The sequence below is a fragment of the Miniopterus schreibersii genome (assembly GCF_964146895.1).
Source record: "Miniopterus schreibersii genome assembly, chromosome: 6".
NCBI classification, from domain to species: domain Eukaryota; kingdom Metazoa; phylum Chordata; class Mammalia; order Chiroptera; family Miniopteridae; genus Miniopterus; species Miniopterus schreibersii.
Genome location: NC_138107.1, coordinates 12,925,586 through 12,944,787, shown reverse-complemented (window position 1 = coordinate 12,944,787; position 19,202 = coordinate 12,925,586). Strand labels below are relative to the sequence as shown.

The window sequence follows — 19,202 nt, the reverse complement described above, 5'->3', positions numbered from 1 at the left end:
TATTTATTTTAAATATATCTTTATTGATTTCAGAGAGAGGACAGGAGAGGGAGAGAGAGAGATAGAAACACCAATGATGAGAGAGTCATTGATCGAGCCCGCAACCCGGGCATGTGCCCTGACCGGGAATCGAACCTTGATCGCCTGGATCCTAGGTCGACGCTCAACCACTGAGCCACGCCCGGCTGGGCCATAAATGCACTCTAAAAGCTACATATCCACAGAGGCAAAGAGAGGGAAGACGGCAGATTAGAGCTTCTAATAAAATTATAGGAAACAGGAGGCAGATGGACAAGTGGAAGCCGTCAGATCAGAGTGCAGAAAGCTGAGACTTAAATGCTTTCAAGGAGCAGGAAGACATGGAAGTTGGCGCACTCACCAAGCCCATTCCTGCCTCAGGAGGCTCAGGAGGTGGGTGCGGAAGATGCCCTGAAGGCTGGGGTGCAGGTAGAAATATTAGAGGACGGGCAGAAAGTTTGTGGAAGGAGCAATTGCTTCCCCAGATGCCCTCCACAAGGCAGCAGAACAGGCGTCTGGAGGCATCTACCCCCTGCTGACCCCGGCCAAAGGTTATTCTGGAGATTTGAACCCAAAAGGCCTTAGCCTCTGGGCACCGCTCAGGAAGAGAGGAGGGCTGCTATGAACACTGGGGGTTAAGGGAAGAGTGAGACACCCCCTCCAGCTCCTTCCCATGCTGGCTCCTCAAACACCCACAACCAGGCAGGAGAGGCCTGGTACAGATGCCAAATGGACTGCTTTCCGCCCCGATCACCAGACGGTTGAGGAAACCTCTAACCTGAAAGAGAGCCTGCAACAGACAAAAACCTGGCTTCTAAGCTGTCAGGGTGGCCTTCAGGGGGGTTTTGAGTCTTCCTGCCTCCTTACCATCTCCTTCTCAGAGAAAGGCACCAGGGAAGCCTGGCCACAGCCCCGGCTGCTCGTCGGAGTCCCTGGACATCCTGTCCTGATATCCCACGCCAGCCCCAACCTCCTGTGCTCCAGAAGTGTATGCCCCTGAATACGCCATGCTACCTAGAATGGGACGTGAGGACCCCTAGAATGAACCCAGTTGGATTCACACAGTGGTTTGATGGTAAATATTTAACCACTGACTCTCTGGGAAAAAGAAACCCCAATTGGTAGGTGTTTGCTAATTTCAGTGGTGTAAATACTCCCACAGCCAATTTCAAGCTCCCAACATGAAATCGCTGATTGTGGAGTTGGGAGGAGAGGCCCACAGTAGGCTCTCACAGGCCAGTCAGAGCCAGCTGCCACCCCACACGGATTCACTCAGGGTGGCAGTGACCAGGGACTCATTCAGGCCACTGCTATGGGTCAAGTAGCCTCTGCCTTCATCCCTTCTCCATGATCCGAAGCTCATGAGCCTAACCAACCTCAGGGGTAGCTCTTCTGGACCAGAAGAGAGAGTGAGACAGGAAATCCATCCCCACCAACAAACAGCAAGGCAAATGTGGTGGTTTTATATAAAGCTAGGGCTGGAGAGGAGGACCCTCGAGACTGGGTTCACTCCCTACATCACTTCCCCCTACTCCAGTGGCTGCTCTAACGTGCATGCGGTGTGAGGCCCTCATAGGAGAGCTGGGGTGTGGTCAGCTGATGTATCCTTCTTGTATTTGAGGGGTTGCCCAGCCTGACCATGGGGAGGGTATGACCAGCATGGGCTTCGCTTGGAACTAAGGCTCTGAAGGGATGTGAGGTTTCTTCGTAGGGTAAGGGAACTAAGAATCTAGTCCTTCCAAGTCTTCAGACCCCTCTGGACATAACCTTGCTGTAAAAACCCTATGACCTCAGTTTACGCACTCAGACACCCATTCAGATACCAGGGAAAGGAAGAACAAACTTTAATTGCTGCCGAGAAGAGAGACCTCCCTTTACCAGAGCGGACAGTGGGCATGGCACAGCTGTCCTGGCCAAGGCATGGTCCACTGCCCCTGGGGTGAGCAGCCCCTCCCCTCCAGGACCCGGGATCGTGGGTAAGGGGCAGGCGGGGGGCTCTGGCTGGCACCAGACTAGGAACGCCACAAAACCCTGTTAGCAGGAGGCACGTCAAAGCGCTTGCGGGTATGGTCAGTGTCCCGGCGGTACAGGTAGCCACAGGTAGGCTTCTGCAAGGTGCAGAAGGGGCTCAGTAAGTTGGAGTACTGGGAAGTGTAGAAATTGAACCTGAGCTTGTCCATGTTCTGGCCCCTGGGGTCCACCACCACCGGCACGTAAGCTGCGGCCAGAGTGTGCTCGCGGTCCTGCTTCCATGACCGGGACAGGGGCGACAGGGACGGTGGAGCCTTCCCCTTTTTGCCTGATGGTGTCTTCGGCCCACAGCTGGGTACTGAGGGTTTCTGCGAGTCCTGGGGAAAAGGAAAGAAGGGGACAGCTGGGGCACTGGGACTGGGACTCCCGGGGCCAGGGGCAGGAGGGGGGTAAAGGGCCACTGGACAGAACCCACAGAGCCACTGGGAGAGAGCACAGCTCTGCTGGCTGGGGAGCCAGGCACCTCCAGGCTGAATCTTCAAGGTTGGCTGACCTCCCCCCTGCAATGCCGACCTCCCCCTGCATCTCGAGGCCTGTGTGAGCTCAGAGGCTGGGAGCTGGGGTCATCCTCAAACACCAGTACCATTCCTCCCACATCCAACCTGTCAGTGTCCCCATGTCACTCTCCTCTCCCTGCCCTCTGCCACCGCTCTAGTCTCGCCTCTCTCCTACAGGGTCACTCAGCCTTCTACCAAGTCTTCCTGCCCCCTCACCGGCTGCACTTTCAGCCTGCGCTTCCCACTCACACCCAATTAATCTTTCTGTATTAAGGGCCAGGCCGTGTGGCTCTCCTCCTCAAAACCTCTCTGGTCTCTACTGCCTAGAAAAGAAAGCCCAAGGCCCCCAACCTTTAAGGATGCGGCTCCAGCACCCCATGTCCCAGCCTACCCCCTGGCCTCCGGGCCTTTGCTCAGGTGGCCTCCCCAGCCTGGCACCCTCCTCCCTTGCATCAGGGAAATTCTCTTTCCCTTTCAGCCTCAAGTGCCCTCTTACCCTTATCGTTGACATAACAGGCTCCCATTCATTCTTTCACTCAAAATAATTTACGAGCGCACAATCAACACTGGTCAGGTGAATTGAATTCTGGTAAGCTCCAGCCGGCCCATTCTATTTTAGAACATCTCTCATTGTTAAGTGTCTCCTACAACAATGCCTGCTCTCCGGGACAGGCACTGCGGGGTGGCCAGGTGTGGAGGGAGGTTCACCCTCCAGGAGTTCCCCATTGCCACATTTATCAGGTTGTACTGACATTTCTTTTCTCCTCTGTCATGGCCCTCCTTGACTGCCCTCTGACTTTTGAACCCCCAAACTATTTCCCAGGGATGACAGGATAACCCAAGGGACGAGATGCCTGTCTGTCAAGCTGGCTCTGTCCTGTTTCCCTGGCTACAGCTATTGGGAGGGACCCATTTGCTCTCTGAGAACACAGCCCTGGGGATCCGGGAGGGAACCCCTTACTGCAGAGTTACTGGAAGCTGAGCCCCCACCATTTTATAAAAGAAATCCCCGGCATTCAAGTCTTAGTGTACACTCTTTTGCGTTTAATTTACAAACCATTTGCACAATTCAAACACTCCCAGGGCTTTCCCAAAGGCAGTCTTTGCTCCTAGAGGTTCCTACCCACGAGTATATTATATGTGCCTGAGCTTTGCATTTCAAAATTCTTCCTATCCTTCCAAGCCAGCCGCTCTCACGACACCTCCCCCAGAAAGCCTCTGACGCTGCAGCTTCAGGCACTCCTCCTGGGGTGTGATCCTTTGCTGGGCTGGGACTAGGGGGAGGCAAGTGCATGGGTTGGAAGGCGGTTGGAAGGAGGTGCTCACTCAGTCCCGCGTGGGCACGGCGAGTGCTTCCTCGCGGCTGGCACGGCTGGCTCTGCCTGCCTCATCCTGGTCCCAGATCGCGGTCCGTGGGGCTCCTGCTAATGCTCCAACAAGCCTGTGAGCCGCTCCCAGGGGTCAGGACCACATCCTAGTCACCTCTGTGTCCCTGGGGCGTAACCTCCTGCTGGCGCACAGCCAAGCCAGAGAGGGGCGTGAACAAGTACTCAGCAGCCTTCCAGACTCTTCCATGCTCAGCCCCAGCAGTGAGCACCGGAAACGAGCTATGATGGTCATCAACGATCATTTTCACCGCTGGTAATGGGCATGGCACCAAACTAAGTGGATTATCTCTGCTAACCCTCACATGAATACTTTAGGGAAGGTATTATTATTAACCCCATTTAAAGCTGAGAAAATGAAAACAGGAGGTCACATGGCTGGTAAAAAGCCAGGCTGGGATTTGAACCCAGGCTTGGCTCACCCCAAGGTCCACACCCTATACTCCATGACGCATCCTGTGTCCACTGCACTATGGGGACAGGGCCTACAAGTCATTTCTGCCCTCATTCCATCAACTTGCTGAGCTCCTGCCAGGCGTGCTGGACGACAGGGGAGCCGCCCGGCTGCCCCCCACAGCCCCGCTCACTCGAGAGCAGGCAGCCAGGCGGCCCAGTGCGGCTGCAACGCTGGGGGTTTGGATGCTAGAATCTGGCTTTGGGTTCTTGGCATGGACAGGACGGTGCACTGAGAAGCATGAGGTTTATTCTATGAATTACCATCTCTCAGCAGAGCTGAGGATATCACTGCTTCATGCACTCATTCATTCATTTGAAATTCTCTGTCTTATATGCCAAGCTCTGGGTGTGCAAATAACAAAAACATCACAAATATGAACCCAAATATGAAAATCGGGACAGCAGGGCTTCTCCGCTCTGCACTTGGACATTTGGGCTGGATGATTCTTTATGGCGGGGCTGTCCTGGGCATTGCAGGACTGTTGGCAGCATCCCTGGCCTCTACTTACTCTACCCACTTCCCAGTTGTGACAGACAAACATGTCCCTCATCCCTGCTAATGCCACCTGAGGGTAGTGAGAATCACTGCCATAGAGTCCATGACAATCTCTTTATCCTTGGTGTTGAGGCTGATAGCCTGGCCCAATAGAATCTTCCCTTTCCTGGGCCACAGAAGCAGCTCAGGTTTCTACCTGTCAAGCGTGATTCTGAGGATGTGAGGTTCTGGTCCTCCAGACACGGCAGAAGGGCTCAGCCTGTGGCCATGGAGACCGGGGAGCTGCAGAGGCCCCCACTGCCCACCTCCACCTGCTCCCCGGCCCACCCTTCAGTCTTGGCCACTTGGACCCTGCACCTCGGGCTCAGGAGGCCTGTGTCAGGAGTCACGGAGGCAGGTGCTTTCAGAATGGTTGGGAGTCTTACCAGAGACCCCACAGAAGGAAGGGTGGCACTCTTTGCTAACAGAATTGATCATCTATCAAGTGCCAGTTCTGCAAAAGCTCCTGAGAGCAATTTGAGATCCACTCCCAGTTTTCAAATGCAGATACTCCTGCTCTGGGGTGTGTAAGCTCTCCTCTGAGCTCACGCAGGCAGGAAGCTGGGTGCAAGAACCTTGTAGAAGTCCCTCGGTTAGTGAGTAGTTAGTGCAAGAGCCGGGAGTTGAACAATCTCTTCCCTCTGCCCGACTCAGGCCCAGGCTCGGGCTCACTCGCCCTGGTCTACAGTCAGCTATGTCCCAGCTGCTGCTGCAACACTCAGGACCCTGGTCGGGGGCCTCAGGGCCCCAAGCACATCCAGGGCGAGGCCTTCGCAGAACTGGGACAGAGGGACAGTCTCCAGAAGGGGGAAGAGGAGGAGAGGGAAGAGGAAGAGAAGACATTTGTCAAGGAGGAGGAAGGGGGAAGCCCGGGCGGCCCCAGCCCTGCCCTGCCTGTTCCAGGGGCCCAGAAGGCTCCAGGTGACTAAGCTCGGGGCTGAGCCCGCCCCTCCCCTCCGCAGGGCCCAGCGCTGGCAGCTCAGGAGGGAGGGTGGGGCCTCACTGCATTCTTTCTAGGTTAACATCTGGTTTCATTTAACCATCTCCTCCCCACTCGAATCCTCCCTATCAAGTGTGTGTGTGTGTGTGTGTGTGTGTGAGAGAGAGAGAGAGAGAGAGAGAGAGAGAGAGAGAGAGAGAGAGACTGACTGACTTTAGGAAAGTGGTTCACAGCCGGGGGTGATTTTCCCCCAGGGGCCACTTCACAATCTTAGGAACATTTTTGGTTGTCACACTGCAGGGTGCTACTGGCATCTAGTGGGTTGAGGCCAGGGATGCTGCTAAACATACCATGCAGGCAGCTCCACAGCTAAGATGGGCAGCCAATGTCAACAGTGCCAGGGCTGAGGAGCCCTGGTTCAGAGGTTTGAGGGTGACCCCTCTCCCCTACCTGCTTCCTGCAGCCCCCATTCCACAGGGAACAATGAAACTTAAAGGGCAAGCAGAGGGTCCTACCAGCCCCTCGCCTCCCTATTTTCGCTTGGAGTTCCAGGTAGAGCCCAAAGAAGGAAACCGAGCAGAACTCTGCCTCCATGCCCGCATCCCAGCGGGCAGAGCTCAGCAACGCTTGCGTGGGTTTGTCCCTTACACCAGGGCTTAGAATGGGGAAGAGGGTGACTCAAGAGTAGAGCTTTCTAGGTAGGGCCAGAAGGCCTCATACGTGACATTACTACAGGTCTCCTGGGGAGACACTCTGTCCCCTCAAATACTCCAGGCCCCCTGGCCCATCCCCCAGCCAGGCCCATGCCGGACATTCCCCCACCAGCACCTCACTCGGGAAGGCCGCCTCCCTGCTGAAACGCGGGTTGCACTGGGAGAGGCCTCCGGTTAAGCGGGCACTTGGTTCTGTGGAATGCGCCTGGGCCTTGAGGTTGAAGACCTGGGCTCACGGCCTGGCTCTGCCCTTACAGGCCCTGCAGGCTTGGCCAAGTGGCCAAACCTCTTTGAGCTTCAGTTGCTTCATCTGCAAAATGCGGGTAATAAGGCTGCTGTCTCTTTCATCAGCTTGCTGTGGGGTGCGATGCGTGCGGGAACTGTGCAAGCACGAAGCAAATGCTGATTCCTGCCAGCCTGGTTTTGAGTACACTCTTCTGAACCTTTATGAGAGCAGTTTGCCTGCGCTGGGGGCAGAGGGTTGGAAGGGCATAGATGGGGAGGGGCAAACCGGGCCTCAGCTTCTTTGTGAGGCTGTGTGACTTGGGGGCCTGGAGTTCAAATTCCAGCTCCACCATCCACCAGGTACATGACATTTTAGTATTTATAATACTCTGCCCCTCAGTTTGCCCACCTAGGAAGTGGGAATAACTAGAGAATCTATCTCATAAGGTTACCATGAGCATTTCTTGAGATACTTCATATGAAGTGTCTAGACCTCTCAAGCACTCTATAATGTTAGCTATGAGATGGGGTAATGCAAACTAAGAGTCCAGGAAGTGTCTTGGGGATGCGAAGGGGCAGAAGAGCCAGAGGCGTTGGATAGTGGCCCATGTCCTGCCCCTCACCAGGCCCTAGAGCAGGGGAATGTGGTGGTCTGCAATACTGGCCCCTAAGCCTTTTGCAAGAGGCCCCCAGCTCCTAGCAGGGGGCCAGGCTGGGGCTTTCCTACTCCTTCCTGCTAATCAAACTTCTTGTGACCGTGGGTTGCCCTGATCGAGCCCCGTGATGTCATCCCACCTGGGCCATCCTTGACCAGGGCTTTCCTTGGTGGTGAGATGGAACTTCTGGTAGTCAGGGGCTCCAGGGGCTCGAGGGGCTCCTAGGCGTTCCCAGGGGCTCTTGGGAGGCTACTGGGAGTGCCAGGGTGGGGAGAGTCTGTGTGGGCAGTGACATTGTGATGCCTCTTTGACAACACAATTCCTTCTGTCTTCCTAAAGAGATGGGGACAGGGCTGGGAACTGAAGTTTCAAGGCCTGGAAAGGCCTTTTTTTTTTTAATCCTGACACTGACCCACTCTGCAATGCCCTCTTCCCACAGTCTCCCAGAACCCCTGAGCTGTGGGTAGTGCGGTAAGAGGGGAGAGGGAAAAATCATCCTAGCTGTCCAGGTTCCTCCCAAAGCCATGCTTTCCCCCAGGCTGCTCAACATGTCACAAGGAAGCACTGGTAGGGAGAAAATGTACCAGCCAACTCATCACTCTTTCTCTTTCTTCCTCTTTCCCTTTCTTTCTTTCTTTCTTTCTTTCTTTCTTTCTTTCTTTCTTTCTTTCTTTCTTTCTTTCTTTCTTTCTTTCTTTCATACATGGGGTTTTTTTGTATCTTTAAAATATGGCAAATAACTCTGAGGAATCATCCAGCACCTTGCTGTTTCTACCGCTGGACAACTTAGATCTTACCCATCAGCTGCTAAACTGATCCTTTTTCAGAAACATAGATACCCCCAAACTTTTTCTGATAGCCTTGTTGTGGTTGCTGGATTGTGAGTCAAGGCAGCTGGATTTGATACAAGTTCAATGTCGTTTCTTCAAGAGTCAACTCATCTTTCTGGGCTTGAGATACCTGACCTAATCCAAACACTGCAGATGTATTTTTTCGCCCAAGAAATTTCAGATTTCAGCAAGAGAACCATTCTGAATGGGGACGTGAGCGCGCACAGACCTCACCTTGCCACGGACGCCCCGTGTAACACCCTCGATCGCGTTCTGTACGCGACTGCAGACAGCGTGGACCGTGGCCAGTTCCTTTCTATTTCCCCACCGTTTGTCAACCTGGAGCCTCTTCTTTTTCTTTCCAAGGAGCCTGAGTTCCCCACTGATGTGACTGAAGTCCCTCCGCCGTCACTGCGCGTCCCTTGAGAGTGACGTCCACCCTTTCTGCAGTGCCAAGAGCTGACGCTGAGAATGTCTTCATCCTCGCAGTACCTGCGCCCAAGAGCCCGTTCTCTCCTTCTGTGTGCCCTCCAAATTAGAGATGATGGACGGGCGGATGGGTGGATGGAGGAGTGGGAGAGCAGATGGGCAGAGTGTGCGTAGATGGTAGATGGTAGACGAGTGGTCCCTGCTGGCTTGAGCCCTGCTCACCTTTTTAGCCTTGTCTCTGGCTATCTTTCCTCTATGCAGTAGTTAGTTTCTTAAACACACCCTGCTCCCTTCCCTCTAAGACTTTGCATACTCTCTTCCCTCTCCTGGACCGCTTCAAATAGGGGGTTTAGGAGATGCAGGGATGGATGGATAGATAGACAGACAGGTGGCTAGGTGGGTTGGCTATGGGTGAGGAGATGGAGAGGTAGTCAGTAAATGGATAGATGATGGGTGGGCGGTTATGTTATAGAGGATGAGATTGCAGACCCAGGCGTCAGGCTCTTTGAGCTTGAATCCTGGATCCACTACTTTGCTAGTGTGTAAACTTGGGCAAGAAATTGACCTCTCTGTACTTCTGTTCATTCATGTGTAAAATGAGTGGACTAAAGGTCCCTATCTAATAGAGCTGGACAAAGCACTTAAGACAGTGCCTGGCAGAGTAATCGCACAATAAATAGTAGCTATTATCCTGTGTGGGTGGGTAATTGGATTGACGGGGATTGCTGAATGGGCTGTCTTGTCCCCATCTTAAAAAACCAGGCCCCTCCTTCCTCCCTAGGGTACCATCTCCTCAACACCAGACTTGGAGGGCACCTACCAGGAATGTGCCAGAAATACCACATGTAGAGAGACCTGGGCTTCTTCCTGGGGTTGGGGGGTGGGGAGTGCAGTGGGGGAGGACCAGGGGAGGGAGATAGAACAGGCTGGTGACTTCCTGCTCTCTGACACTGTGGCTTGGGCTGGGCCCAGGACTTCTTTCCTCCCTGGGAGGCATTACATCAGCCCTGGCTATTGGTTACATATGGGGTGGACTTTGGGGCCTGAGGCAGATTGGGAGTTGGGGTGTTGATGACTTGTGCACTGTGCTAAGATCTCACACCTTGATGGTGATGACCCCTAATTTCTGAGGCGGCTGGGAGGGACCAGGAGGGGAGGCTGGCAGGGAGGAGGGAAGAGCAGTAGCAAGCAGGGCTTGCCCTGCTGGAGCCTCTGATGAGGGATCTCCAAGGGGCTGGGGGGGTGATGTCTTGCTTGGGAGAGGGAGGGGAGGTGGGAGCATGGCATTCTGGGTAGAGTGGTCAGCATCTCTGGCTCTGGGGAAAGTGGCTTGTGTCCCAGCCCAGGGCCTGAAGGAGCTGTCAGAAATGAGCCCAGGAGGCTGGAGGGGGTGTAAGGTGTTTGGGGGAGCAGGGCACCATGACTCCACACACATCACACTCTGTCTCAGCCCAAGAGGAGTTGAGTGCTGGGCTGATTGCTAGGAGTCCCCGGAGACCTGAGATAATTTCCATCCCCTCTCTGGGCCTCAGTTTCCTTATGTGTACAATGAGGATATTGGGTCCCTCTATCTTGGACATTTGAAGGAGGGGGAATTGAATCACTTCCTGAGGACTTCAGGCACAAACACCCCCCACACACCCATTTGACCATAGAAATGGGTCCTGCCAGGACCCATCCCAGGCTATGTCACCCTCCCTATGGGAACCTCAACAAGGGGCAGTGGCTTGGGAGACCTCTTTTAGGGAGGCCTGGCTAGTCAAGCCATATCTGTCTTATTTCATTTGTAAATCACAGAAGCGCTCAGATCATGGTCTCCAGACCCACTCTGTCTAGGTTTAAACCCCAGCTCTTCTCTTCTGTGTGACTTTCACAAATCATTAACCTCTCTGTGCCTAAATTCTTAATCTGCAAAGTGGGGCTGATAAGAGAATGTACCCCGAATGCTTGTTGTGAGGACTACGCGAATTTAGAAGAGTGCCTGCTGCAAGGTAAGTGCTGGGAGTTATATTGTTATTATTTCTAAACTTCGAAAGACACCGAATCGGTCCTGCCTCTGGGAAGTCCCCTTTCTCTGACTTCTCTGCCACACTTCTGGCATGACCTCATTTTACTGATCATCAAGGTTCCTGGAAGGGAACTGTGATCTGTACCCACAGCACCTGGTGGTGTCTGGGAAGGATGAGGAGAGACGCAGGGCTCACGGGAGGATCCACTGACACCCCCACACCTTGCCACCCATGCAGCCGCCACCCCTCCTGCCCTTTCTGCTGCTGGGGCGCAGGCAGGTGGTTTTAAGTGTCCCGCTATTTACTGCCTTGCTCTAAATAGGTCTGGTTACTGGGACATTCTCTCCACCCCTCCTTACCTGCTGTGTGATTTGGACAAATTACTTAACCTCTCTGATCCTTACTTATTTTTCCTTTGTTGGATGAGTACAGGAGGCTGAGTTATTCACACATCTCGCTTCATGGTGCATTATCATTCCTGGTCTGTGAGGGCCTCCTCTCTCATTGTATTTTTCTCTCCCCTTTATCTTCAGTTTCCAACCACTCTCCACCCACCCCAGCCAGAGGCAACCATTCTCATCTGCTTAATGAGTATCTTCTTGTTTATATGTGTTCTTGCAAAATATACATATTATTGTTTTGTATGCAGGTTGTTTTTATGTACGTAAATGCCATGTGTGTGTTAGATCGCCTTCTGTTTACTTTGATGGCTCCCTAATGTTTTTAAGATTCGTCCGTGTTGCTGCATGAGCATCGAGTTCCTTGCTTCCGATTACTACTCCCCCAGGGATGGAGCCCCAGGTGCCTCCAACGACTCATCCCCACAAACAGCACAAAAATGACATCACATCCATGTTCCACTATGGGCCTGGGTGAAGACATAGTCCCAAGAGCAGAATTGGTTGGCTGTAGAGTATGAGTAAACATCATCTGGAGTCTTCTTTTCTCCATCTGCAAAATGGGAATATTGCCCCCTCCCTTGCAGGGCTGGCTCGAAGGTAGCGGGTTAACGCGTGCAATTCACTCGGCCCTGTGTCTGACACAGAAAGACGCTCAGTGAATCGTAGATGTGGCTGTTTTTCTTCCTAGGTCTCAGGGAGAGAGGGAGAAATAAGCCAGACCCAGGACAAGTTGCATAGAAATGTTCCCAGGGCTCGAAGTCCCAGTCCTGGAGTTGGTCTCCAAAATATGGGAGAAGCCTGTGGGGCGGTGCCCGGAGGGTAGGACTGATCTCGAAGGTTAACAGCTCCCAGAGCCCGGGCGCAGGCCTGGTGCAGAGCAGATGGCTGTGCCCGGAAAATGCTTATTGCATCCCATTTCTCACCTCTTTCCTCAGAGCAGGAGCAGCTGCCTCTCACAGGAAGTGCCCCACATTTGCTGTCCTGTGTCTGCTCTGCCAGCCAGCCAGCTTTTTAACCAGATGTGAAACCGCAGCTGAAGGCTGGATCCCACCACCCCCCTTTTCAGGTGGAGAGGCTGAGGCTCAGGACCGCTCCGTGGTCTCACAGGTGTGTGGCGACGTGGCAAAAGTCCACATTTCCAGGTCCCCCCTCCAGTGCTCTTTAAAAAAAGAGAGCGCACCCCATGTCAAACTATGTTCTTTACTATTTGTAGAGCTTAAGTTTAAACAAATGGTCTTCCAACAGAGCAGATTACTAAAAAGTAAAACCCGGTAAGGAGTCCTGGCATTCCAAGAGAACCTTTCCCACGGTCTGTTTCCTTCCAATCCCTGGCCATTCACAGGTACACTTTAAATATTTATAGTTGCAACCTACATAGAATTTTGGGGTTTGTACTTAACATTCCTTTTTTTCTTAAATGCATATATTATTTCAGACTGTAAAATGTGTTTTGTAATGGGATATTTTTGCCTGGCCTTCAAGGTGACCTTGTAGACACCTGCTCCACCCTGTCTCCTGGGCCCCCCGTTGACTTTTCCTTCTGAAGATCTTTGCTGGATGGGCACTGCTCTCTTGCAGCCTCTCATAGCCTCTGTTCTGTCTTTGTGTTCTCCGTTTACCATCTCTGTGTCCAAAGGGTAGAGAAGGGGGGACAGGCCGAGTACCTACCATGAGTCAGACTCTCTGCTGGGTACTTGAACCCACTATCTCACTGAATCGCATAACAATGTGACAGTAATAGCCCCTATTTTACAGATGAGCAAACTGAGGCTGGAGAGTTGGTAACTCAGCCAAAGTCACACCCTTCCTGAGCAGCTTAGTCAGAACTGAAACCTATTCCCCAGCAAGGACCTTTTCCCTCCTTGTGATGGGCCATCAACAGAGTCCATGGTTACAAAGGGAAATGAGTCTCCCCCCCAGCGCCTCTGAACACACTCCCCACCCAGGGCTGGACCTTGGATCCCACGCTCTCAGGCACCAGGTAATGACTTCTCAGGGCCCCCTCTCAGGATGTAGGAGTCCACACCGGCCAGATTTCCTCTCAGCCTGCCCAGCTCAGAGGAGTGTGAGTCAGGGATTGGAGCCCACCCCTCCCTGCAGGCTGAAGAGCCGTCTCAGGAACAAGTCCAGCATCAGGTGTGTCTGGCCTGGAAAACAAGGGGCTAGACGAGACGTTCTGAAGCTCAGTGTCATCTGGGAGTTGGGATGACCAGAGGTCTGACTTTTGCCCATGGAGAGCTAGCTGCAGAGACCTGGGGTGATGATGAAGGTGACTCTCAGAACTCTCAGCCTGCCCTTCTCTGACTCAGTGCACTCTCAGCGCTTGGATTTGCTGGAGGAAAGACCACAAACGCTACAGGGGCCTGAGTCTCGGGGGAGACTGCAGCTTCCAGGCCCCAATCCCACCCCACATTCCAGAGCTGGCCAGTAACTGGCTCTTGGAAGTTACTACATAATTGCCTTGCAGAGACTTAATTACAGGACTGGGCTTTTGGCAGTTTTGAGAGGAGCCTGTTATTTGGCTGTTTCTTTATTAGGAGAGCAGGTGTGAGGTGTTGTTATTAGATGGAGTGGGGGCCGAGCAGCAACAGTAAAGGGTGCTGAGCTGGACAGACAATTGGGACCCATCCCTGCCCCAGGGAACTTGGCCACAAAAGCTGCCAGGCTGCCAGGGTGAAACTTCAACTAGGGTGTCCGGGGCACTACTTACTCACCACTGAACCCTGGCCATCCAGAGACTTCCCCTGAGCCCCCATAACGTGGGAATGAAACTGGGGTGAAATGGGTGTGTAAGGGCGAGGAGAGCAGCCTCAAGCCCTCCTGGTGTTCACACATCACTCTGGTTTCACCTTTCCCTCCAGCCCCAAAAGGCAAGGGCACCACAAGTGCGGAGAAATGAACAAACCCTTAAGGAGTACCGTGTGCCAGGCCCTGCCCTGAGCACTTCACATCCATTATCTTATTTAATCATTGGAGCGACCCTGGGAGAGGGTTAGGTTACCACTCCCATGCCACAGCTGGGGAAACTGGCCCAGAGTTGGGTGGGTTTTTTTACTTCTAAATGCCAGCTGTTTACCTTCCTTTCTTCCTAAGAAATGTCCCCCAAACTAACAACTTGCTCTTTCTGCTTCTGTCACCAGCACAAAAGTGAGGCCCCATCCCCCCCTGCTTGTATCAATTAACCACCTGACAACCAGTTAACCAACGAATTAAGCCCCTTCCCTTAGCCCCTCAGCCTATGCTTTCTCCTTCCCATCCATTCTCCATCCAGATGTTAGATGAACATCCTTATAACACAGCTGTTACCAGTCACCCCTGCCTGCGTGGTCAGCAATGCCTGCTCCTGGCAGCCAGAGCTTCTCAAACCTTAAGTTGCTCCTGAATCATGCGGAGATCTTGGTAAAACAAAGATGCTCTCTTGGGTACTTTAATCCATCAGCTCACTGAAACTCATAATGACCTTAAATTAACAGCCTGTTTTACAGATGAACAGACTGAGGCCCAAACAGGTTGCTCAATGTCTGGATGGGGCCGGAAAGTCTACCTTTCTAGTAAGATCCCAGGCGATGTAAATGCTGCTGGTTCATGGACCACATCTCTACACTCTTCTGCCTAGCTATTCCTCTTTCATTTTCAAATAGGAAATATTTATATGGTTGGAAATTTAAAAAGGCATTCAGTAAAAAGTCTCCCCCCACACCTATCTCCCCATTTGCCCACTTCCCCCCAACTCCACCCCCTAGTGAATACTCTTATTCATTTCTTATGGATCTTTCCAAAGTTTCTCTGCGCCAGTACAAACATGCTCACACTTATCCTGGCCCAAATGGCAGCCTACTATACACACCGTTTGTCAACAGCTTATCAGTTCATCTTGCAGATAACTGGACGCAGTCGGCTGGCGCATTCATTGTTAGAGTCGCACTATTATTCCACGGTGCGGATGCACCATCATTTATTTAATCAGTCATCTCCGGGTGGATGATCTGAGTTGTTTCTGACCTTTCCAGCTGGCCTTTTTAAGCCTTCCACACCCTGGCCAACCTTGCTGTGACCTCCTTCCCATCCCCCAATTCCCAGCTCCACCATCCTGAGCCCCTGCAGAGGCCTTCACACCTCTGGCATGTCCTCCCCAGATCCTCCAGCCCACCCTGATGGCTCCTCTGAATCTCTGACCCCCTGTGGGTCTCCTCCTCATCATTTACCTTCCCTCTCTTCATCTCTCCAAGTAGACTAAAGCAACGTGAAGTCAGGAACCATGCCTTTGATTTCTCTGGGTCCTTCCCAGCCCAGAGCTGGGCACATGGCAGTTCTCAAGAATATTAGTTATATAGTAGAAGTGGCATATGAATGGAACCACTCACTGAGGGCTCTGCGGCTGGTTCTGGGTGTAAGAGTCAGGAGTTACCAAGGTGAGAGGCACTCATACCTCAGAGGCTTCCGAGAAAGAAGCCCTTATCTTGTGCTTGAGTGTCTGGAGTGCTTGGGTGAGTTGTATGGTTGTCTAGTGTGTGATGGGGCATCTGGGGTTCCCTTGTGCCCTTCCCGAGTAGACAGTGGGAGGAACCATGGTGTGGAGGTAGGAGGGTGGAGGGATGCATGGCATAGGTATGTGTGCATGCCCTAGAATGAGCTCCTTCCCTTCTCTATTAACATCCTTAACATCCTTCATGGGCCAGCTCAAGTATTAATTCTTCCAAGAAGCCTTCCTGGATTTCTCCAGCCCACGCTGACCTCCCCTCCTCTGAATTCCTGCTGTGTATTCCTGACGACAATCACTGTTCTGAACATAGTCATCATGGCCTGCCACCGTGAATCATGTAAAACCTTCTCTCCCAGGTGAGACCCCAAGGCCCTCTGCAGTAGAAATAAGACTTTTCTAATTCTCTCATATCCCCACGTACCCCAAACCCACAGCACAGCGCCAGGCAGTGGGGAAGGCCTCCACGGATACTCCCTGAAGGAACAGGAATTGGCCCCAGGAATGCCATGGTGGTGGGTGGGGTGAGACAGGGTTGACCACAGGCGTGTCCCCAACCAGAAGCCTTTGGGGAACACCTCCCACCCACAGTCTCTGAAGGTCCGACTCATCCTGCCCACTGCCCCTGGAATAAGTAAAGAGGACTTTTCAAAAATGTCATTGTCATGAGAAATAAAGGCATGGGAGTAAAGGCTAAATTAAAAGAGTAAAGGGACATGACAAGCAAATGCAATGTGTGAATCTTGATTGACTGTGGATTGAAAAATATGAAAATGACATTTTGGGAGAGGGTGATAGTGATCAGTGTTAAATTTGAGCGCGATGACTATATTGTGGGCACTTAGGAGAATGTCCTTACTCTTAGGCAGTGGGAACTGAAGTACGGATAGGGGTGGGGAGATGTGCCACGATATCCACAACTTTCAACCTTCAGCAAAATGAAAATAAAAAAATAAGCATGGGTGGAGAGAGGGGGCGGCGGGGCCAATGTGGCAACACGTTAAGGATTGGTAAATCCAGGAGGAAGCAATACAGGTGGTCATTTTAGTGGTCTTTCAACTTTTTCAAAATGGAAAGTTGAGGAGCAAATGCCTTTGGTACAAAGAAAGATACAACTTCCTGGGAGAAGGCGACGGGGACACGCAGCGGTGGGGCTGTTTCTGGAGCAGCAGGGAAACACTCCCAGCGCCCGTGACTGATCACCGCCTCCCTGCCTTCCACTCCCGCTGCCCAGAAAGCATCAAACTCTAACCCTGTGGCCTGACTCCCCCCAACCTCAGCATCTCTCCCATCGCCCCCTGGGGCCCTCATCTGAGGACCTTCCCCAGGGGACAGCCACCCCAGCCTAGCTAGGAGGATCCCCCGCACCTTAAAGGCCCAGGGCTCATTGCCCTGGAGAGTGAACCCAAGCCTAAGTGGGCTGGCTCACCTTGAGTTTTTAAAAATTATATATCACTTAACTTCACAGGAAAAAAAAAAAAAATTGATGTACAAGAAAATGCCAAGATTTTACCTAGTCACCCCACATTCTCTTTGGAGCTCTGTCAATAAAGAGATTTCCACCTTTGCCATCAGATTGGGATGCTAGTCTGTTGCTTCTCGGGTCACCTTTTACTTTCCTAGGGGCATTTGTTGTACCCACTGGAGGCTGGTGCCGTCTCCCAGCGCTGGGCACAGAGTTTTTCTGAAGTTCCCACGCTGACCTGGTCCTGACCCTCCTTAGAAGCCAGGGCCTTGCCCGCTTCCTCCCCCCGCACCCCCTCCCCCTGCCCCCGGAGGAGACCCGGGGCGGGGCGGCTCCTTCCAGCGGGCGGGGGCCCGCGGCGGTCCCGGCCCGCCGACAATGGCCTGGGCAGGAGGAGGCGGGCAGGAATGCGGCCGGGGGAGTCGGCGCCGCGGGGCGGGGCGCGCTCCGCCGCAGCCTCTTACCTGGCCAGGTAGCTCGCATTTCCAGGCGCGCGGCGACGCCCGCACCACCTGTCGCCCTTCGCGCGGGCGGGGAGGACCGCGGGGGACATGGCCCGGTAGAGCGCCCCGGGGAGACGGTGCGGGGATCGGTCCCGGGCAGCGCACGACAACCGAGGGACGGCCCTCCCCCGGTGCCCGCGTGGCCCGCTTCAGCATGAAAAAGAACCAGACGGTGCAGGGCACCTTCAGCAAGATCTTCGGCAAGAAGCACGCCAACCCCAACGCCACCTCCCTCTACGTCACCAACCCCCCCTGGATTTTCACCCAAGAGGCCCCGGAGGAGGGGAGCAGGGTCTTGGGTGAGTGCGCCCGGGGGAGCGGAGCGGCTGCGCCCACCCCTGGGCGGCGCCGGCGGCGCTGCCCCCTCCCGGGCTCCGGGCTCCGGGCTCCGGGCTCCGGGCTCCGGGCTCCGGGCTCCGGGCTCCGGGCTCCGGCGGGGCGCAGGGCGGAGGGGAAGGGACACGTTGGAACCTGTGCACCGGCCAGGAGGGAGCTGCCGGGAAGGGGAGGTGGCGCCGCAGCGGGCGTCTCTGGGAAAGGGCTGTGGGGGGAGAGGCGCGCGGAACGAGGGGACCCTCCCCGTGGGAGGGCGGAGACCTTTGCGGTCCGCGTCGGAGCCTCGGCTCGCTTCCGAGGTGTTTATTTTCACTCCTCGCTGGAAGTGAGGGTTGCGTTGCCTGAAGGCTTCCTGGGGTTTGCAGTGGCTCGCCTCCCCTAACAGTACTGTTGAGTCAGAAGTGCCCCCCACAACTGAGGTCTAGGGGTGGTCCCTTCAACCCTCACCCTTTCTGCTTCCTCTGTTCCCTCCAGTACCCACCCCCACCCCCGCCCGGCCCCATTTCCCCCAACCAGGGTCATAGGCCAAGAGAGGGTCTGCTCCCTGGGCGCCCACACGCGGCTCTGCACAGGGGAGGCCCAGGAAAAGCCAACAGGACCCACTGCTAGCTGGGTACCAGCCTGTGCAAGACAGCAACGCACTTGGTGGGGCTTGGGGTGTCTGTGCGCACAGATCCAGAAGCCAGGGTGGGACAGTGGAGGCCAGGGACGCCCCTCATGAGGGTGAGCCTGGCCCTGGTGGATGGTGTGTCTCTGCAGGCATCTGAAAACATCCCGCTGGCCCAGCCCTGGGACTCTGGCTGTAGGTCGCCCTATCGCTGCATCTTTCTGCACTTTGTACCCTCTGTAACTGAGGGGAAAACAGAGGGTAGGGGCAGGAATTCACTTCTTGCATATGATCCATCAGTGCTTTAGTTAACCTCCTTCACTGTTACGCCATTACCTTCACTGACCTTTATGGCTACTGTGCGGAGACTCACAGAGGACGTCGTAGCCTCAGCCCCCTGCTGCTGGATTCAGTTCAGCACCCTGGCAGGGATACTAGCCACTAGCCAAGGGGACAGGAGCAGGGCAAACTAGAGGTTGCCTCTACCTGGCCCAAGGATCTCAAAGCAGTGGGTGAACAGTTAACCATATGCCACTTAGCCCTTTCCAAGCCTTTGCTATAAAAGATCAAGTACAGAAGGAACAGGGAGGAAAGATGACCTCTGATTGCAACTAGTATTTGAGCTGAGAGGAAAGGGCATCGAGCATTTTGCAGAGCAAACAGCCAGAGCAAAGGCTAGCAGGGCT

The 19,202-nt window shown here is 53.8% G+C and overlaps 2 protein-coding genes across 2 annotated transcripts in view; one reads left to right on the top strand and one right to left on the bottom strand.

Moving 5' to 3' along the window:
- Positions 1-1,840: 1,840 nt before the first annotated feature.
- CIMIP3 (ciliary microtubule inner protein 3) lies at positions 1,841-17,807 on the bottom strand. The gene is made up of 2 exons (XM_081140049.1): positions 17,535-17,807; positions 1,841-2,366 (listed from the first exon to the last, which is right to left on the bottom strand). Exons 1-2 carry the CDS (start codon positions 17,727-17,729, stop codon positions 2,031-2,033), a joined length of 531 nt encoding a protein of 176 aa, XP_080996175.1. The 5' UTR covers positions 17,730-17,807; the 3' UTR covers positions 1,841-2,030.
- LOC308558384 (uncharacterized protein C6orf132) overlaps positions 17,728-19,202 on the top strand; it is a gene marked incomplete at its 5' end in the record, with an annotated part of 32,690 nt that continues 31,215 nt past the window's right edge. Inside the window, one exon of the mRNA XM_081140048.1 lies at positions 17,728-17,872. Within this exon, the coding sequence (XP_080996174.1) occupies positions 17,728-17,872 (145 nt within the window). The remainder of the gene's footprint in view (positions 17,873-19,202) is intronic.

What these genes read in the sequence shown, in the direction of transcription:
- CIMIP3 (XM_081140049.1), bottom strand. Translation starts at nt 17,729, where the DNA reads ATGCTGAAGCGGGCCACGCGGGCACCGGGGGAGGGCCGTCCCTCGGTT. An exon ending in AATGCGAGCTACCTGGCCAG is followed by an intron (nt 2,367 to 17,534) that starts GTAAGAGGCTGC and finishes CCTTTTCCCCAG; the next exon opens with GACTCGCAGAAACCCTCAGT.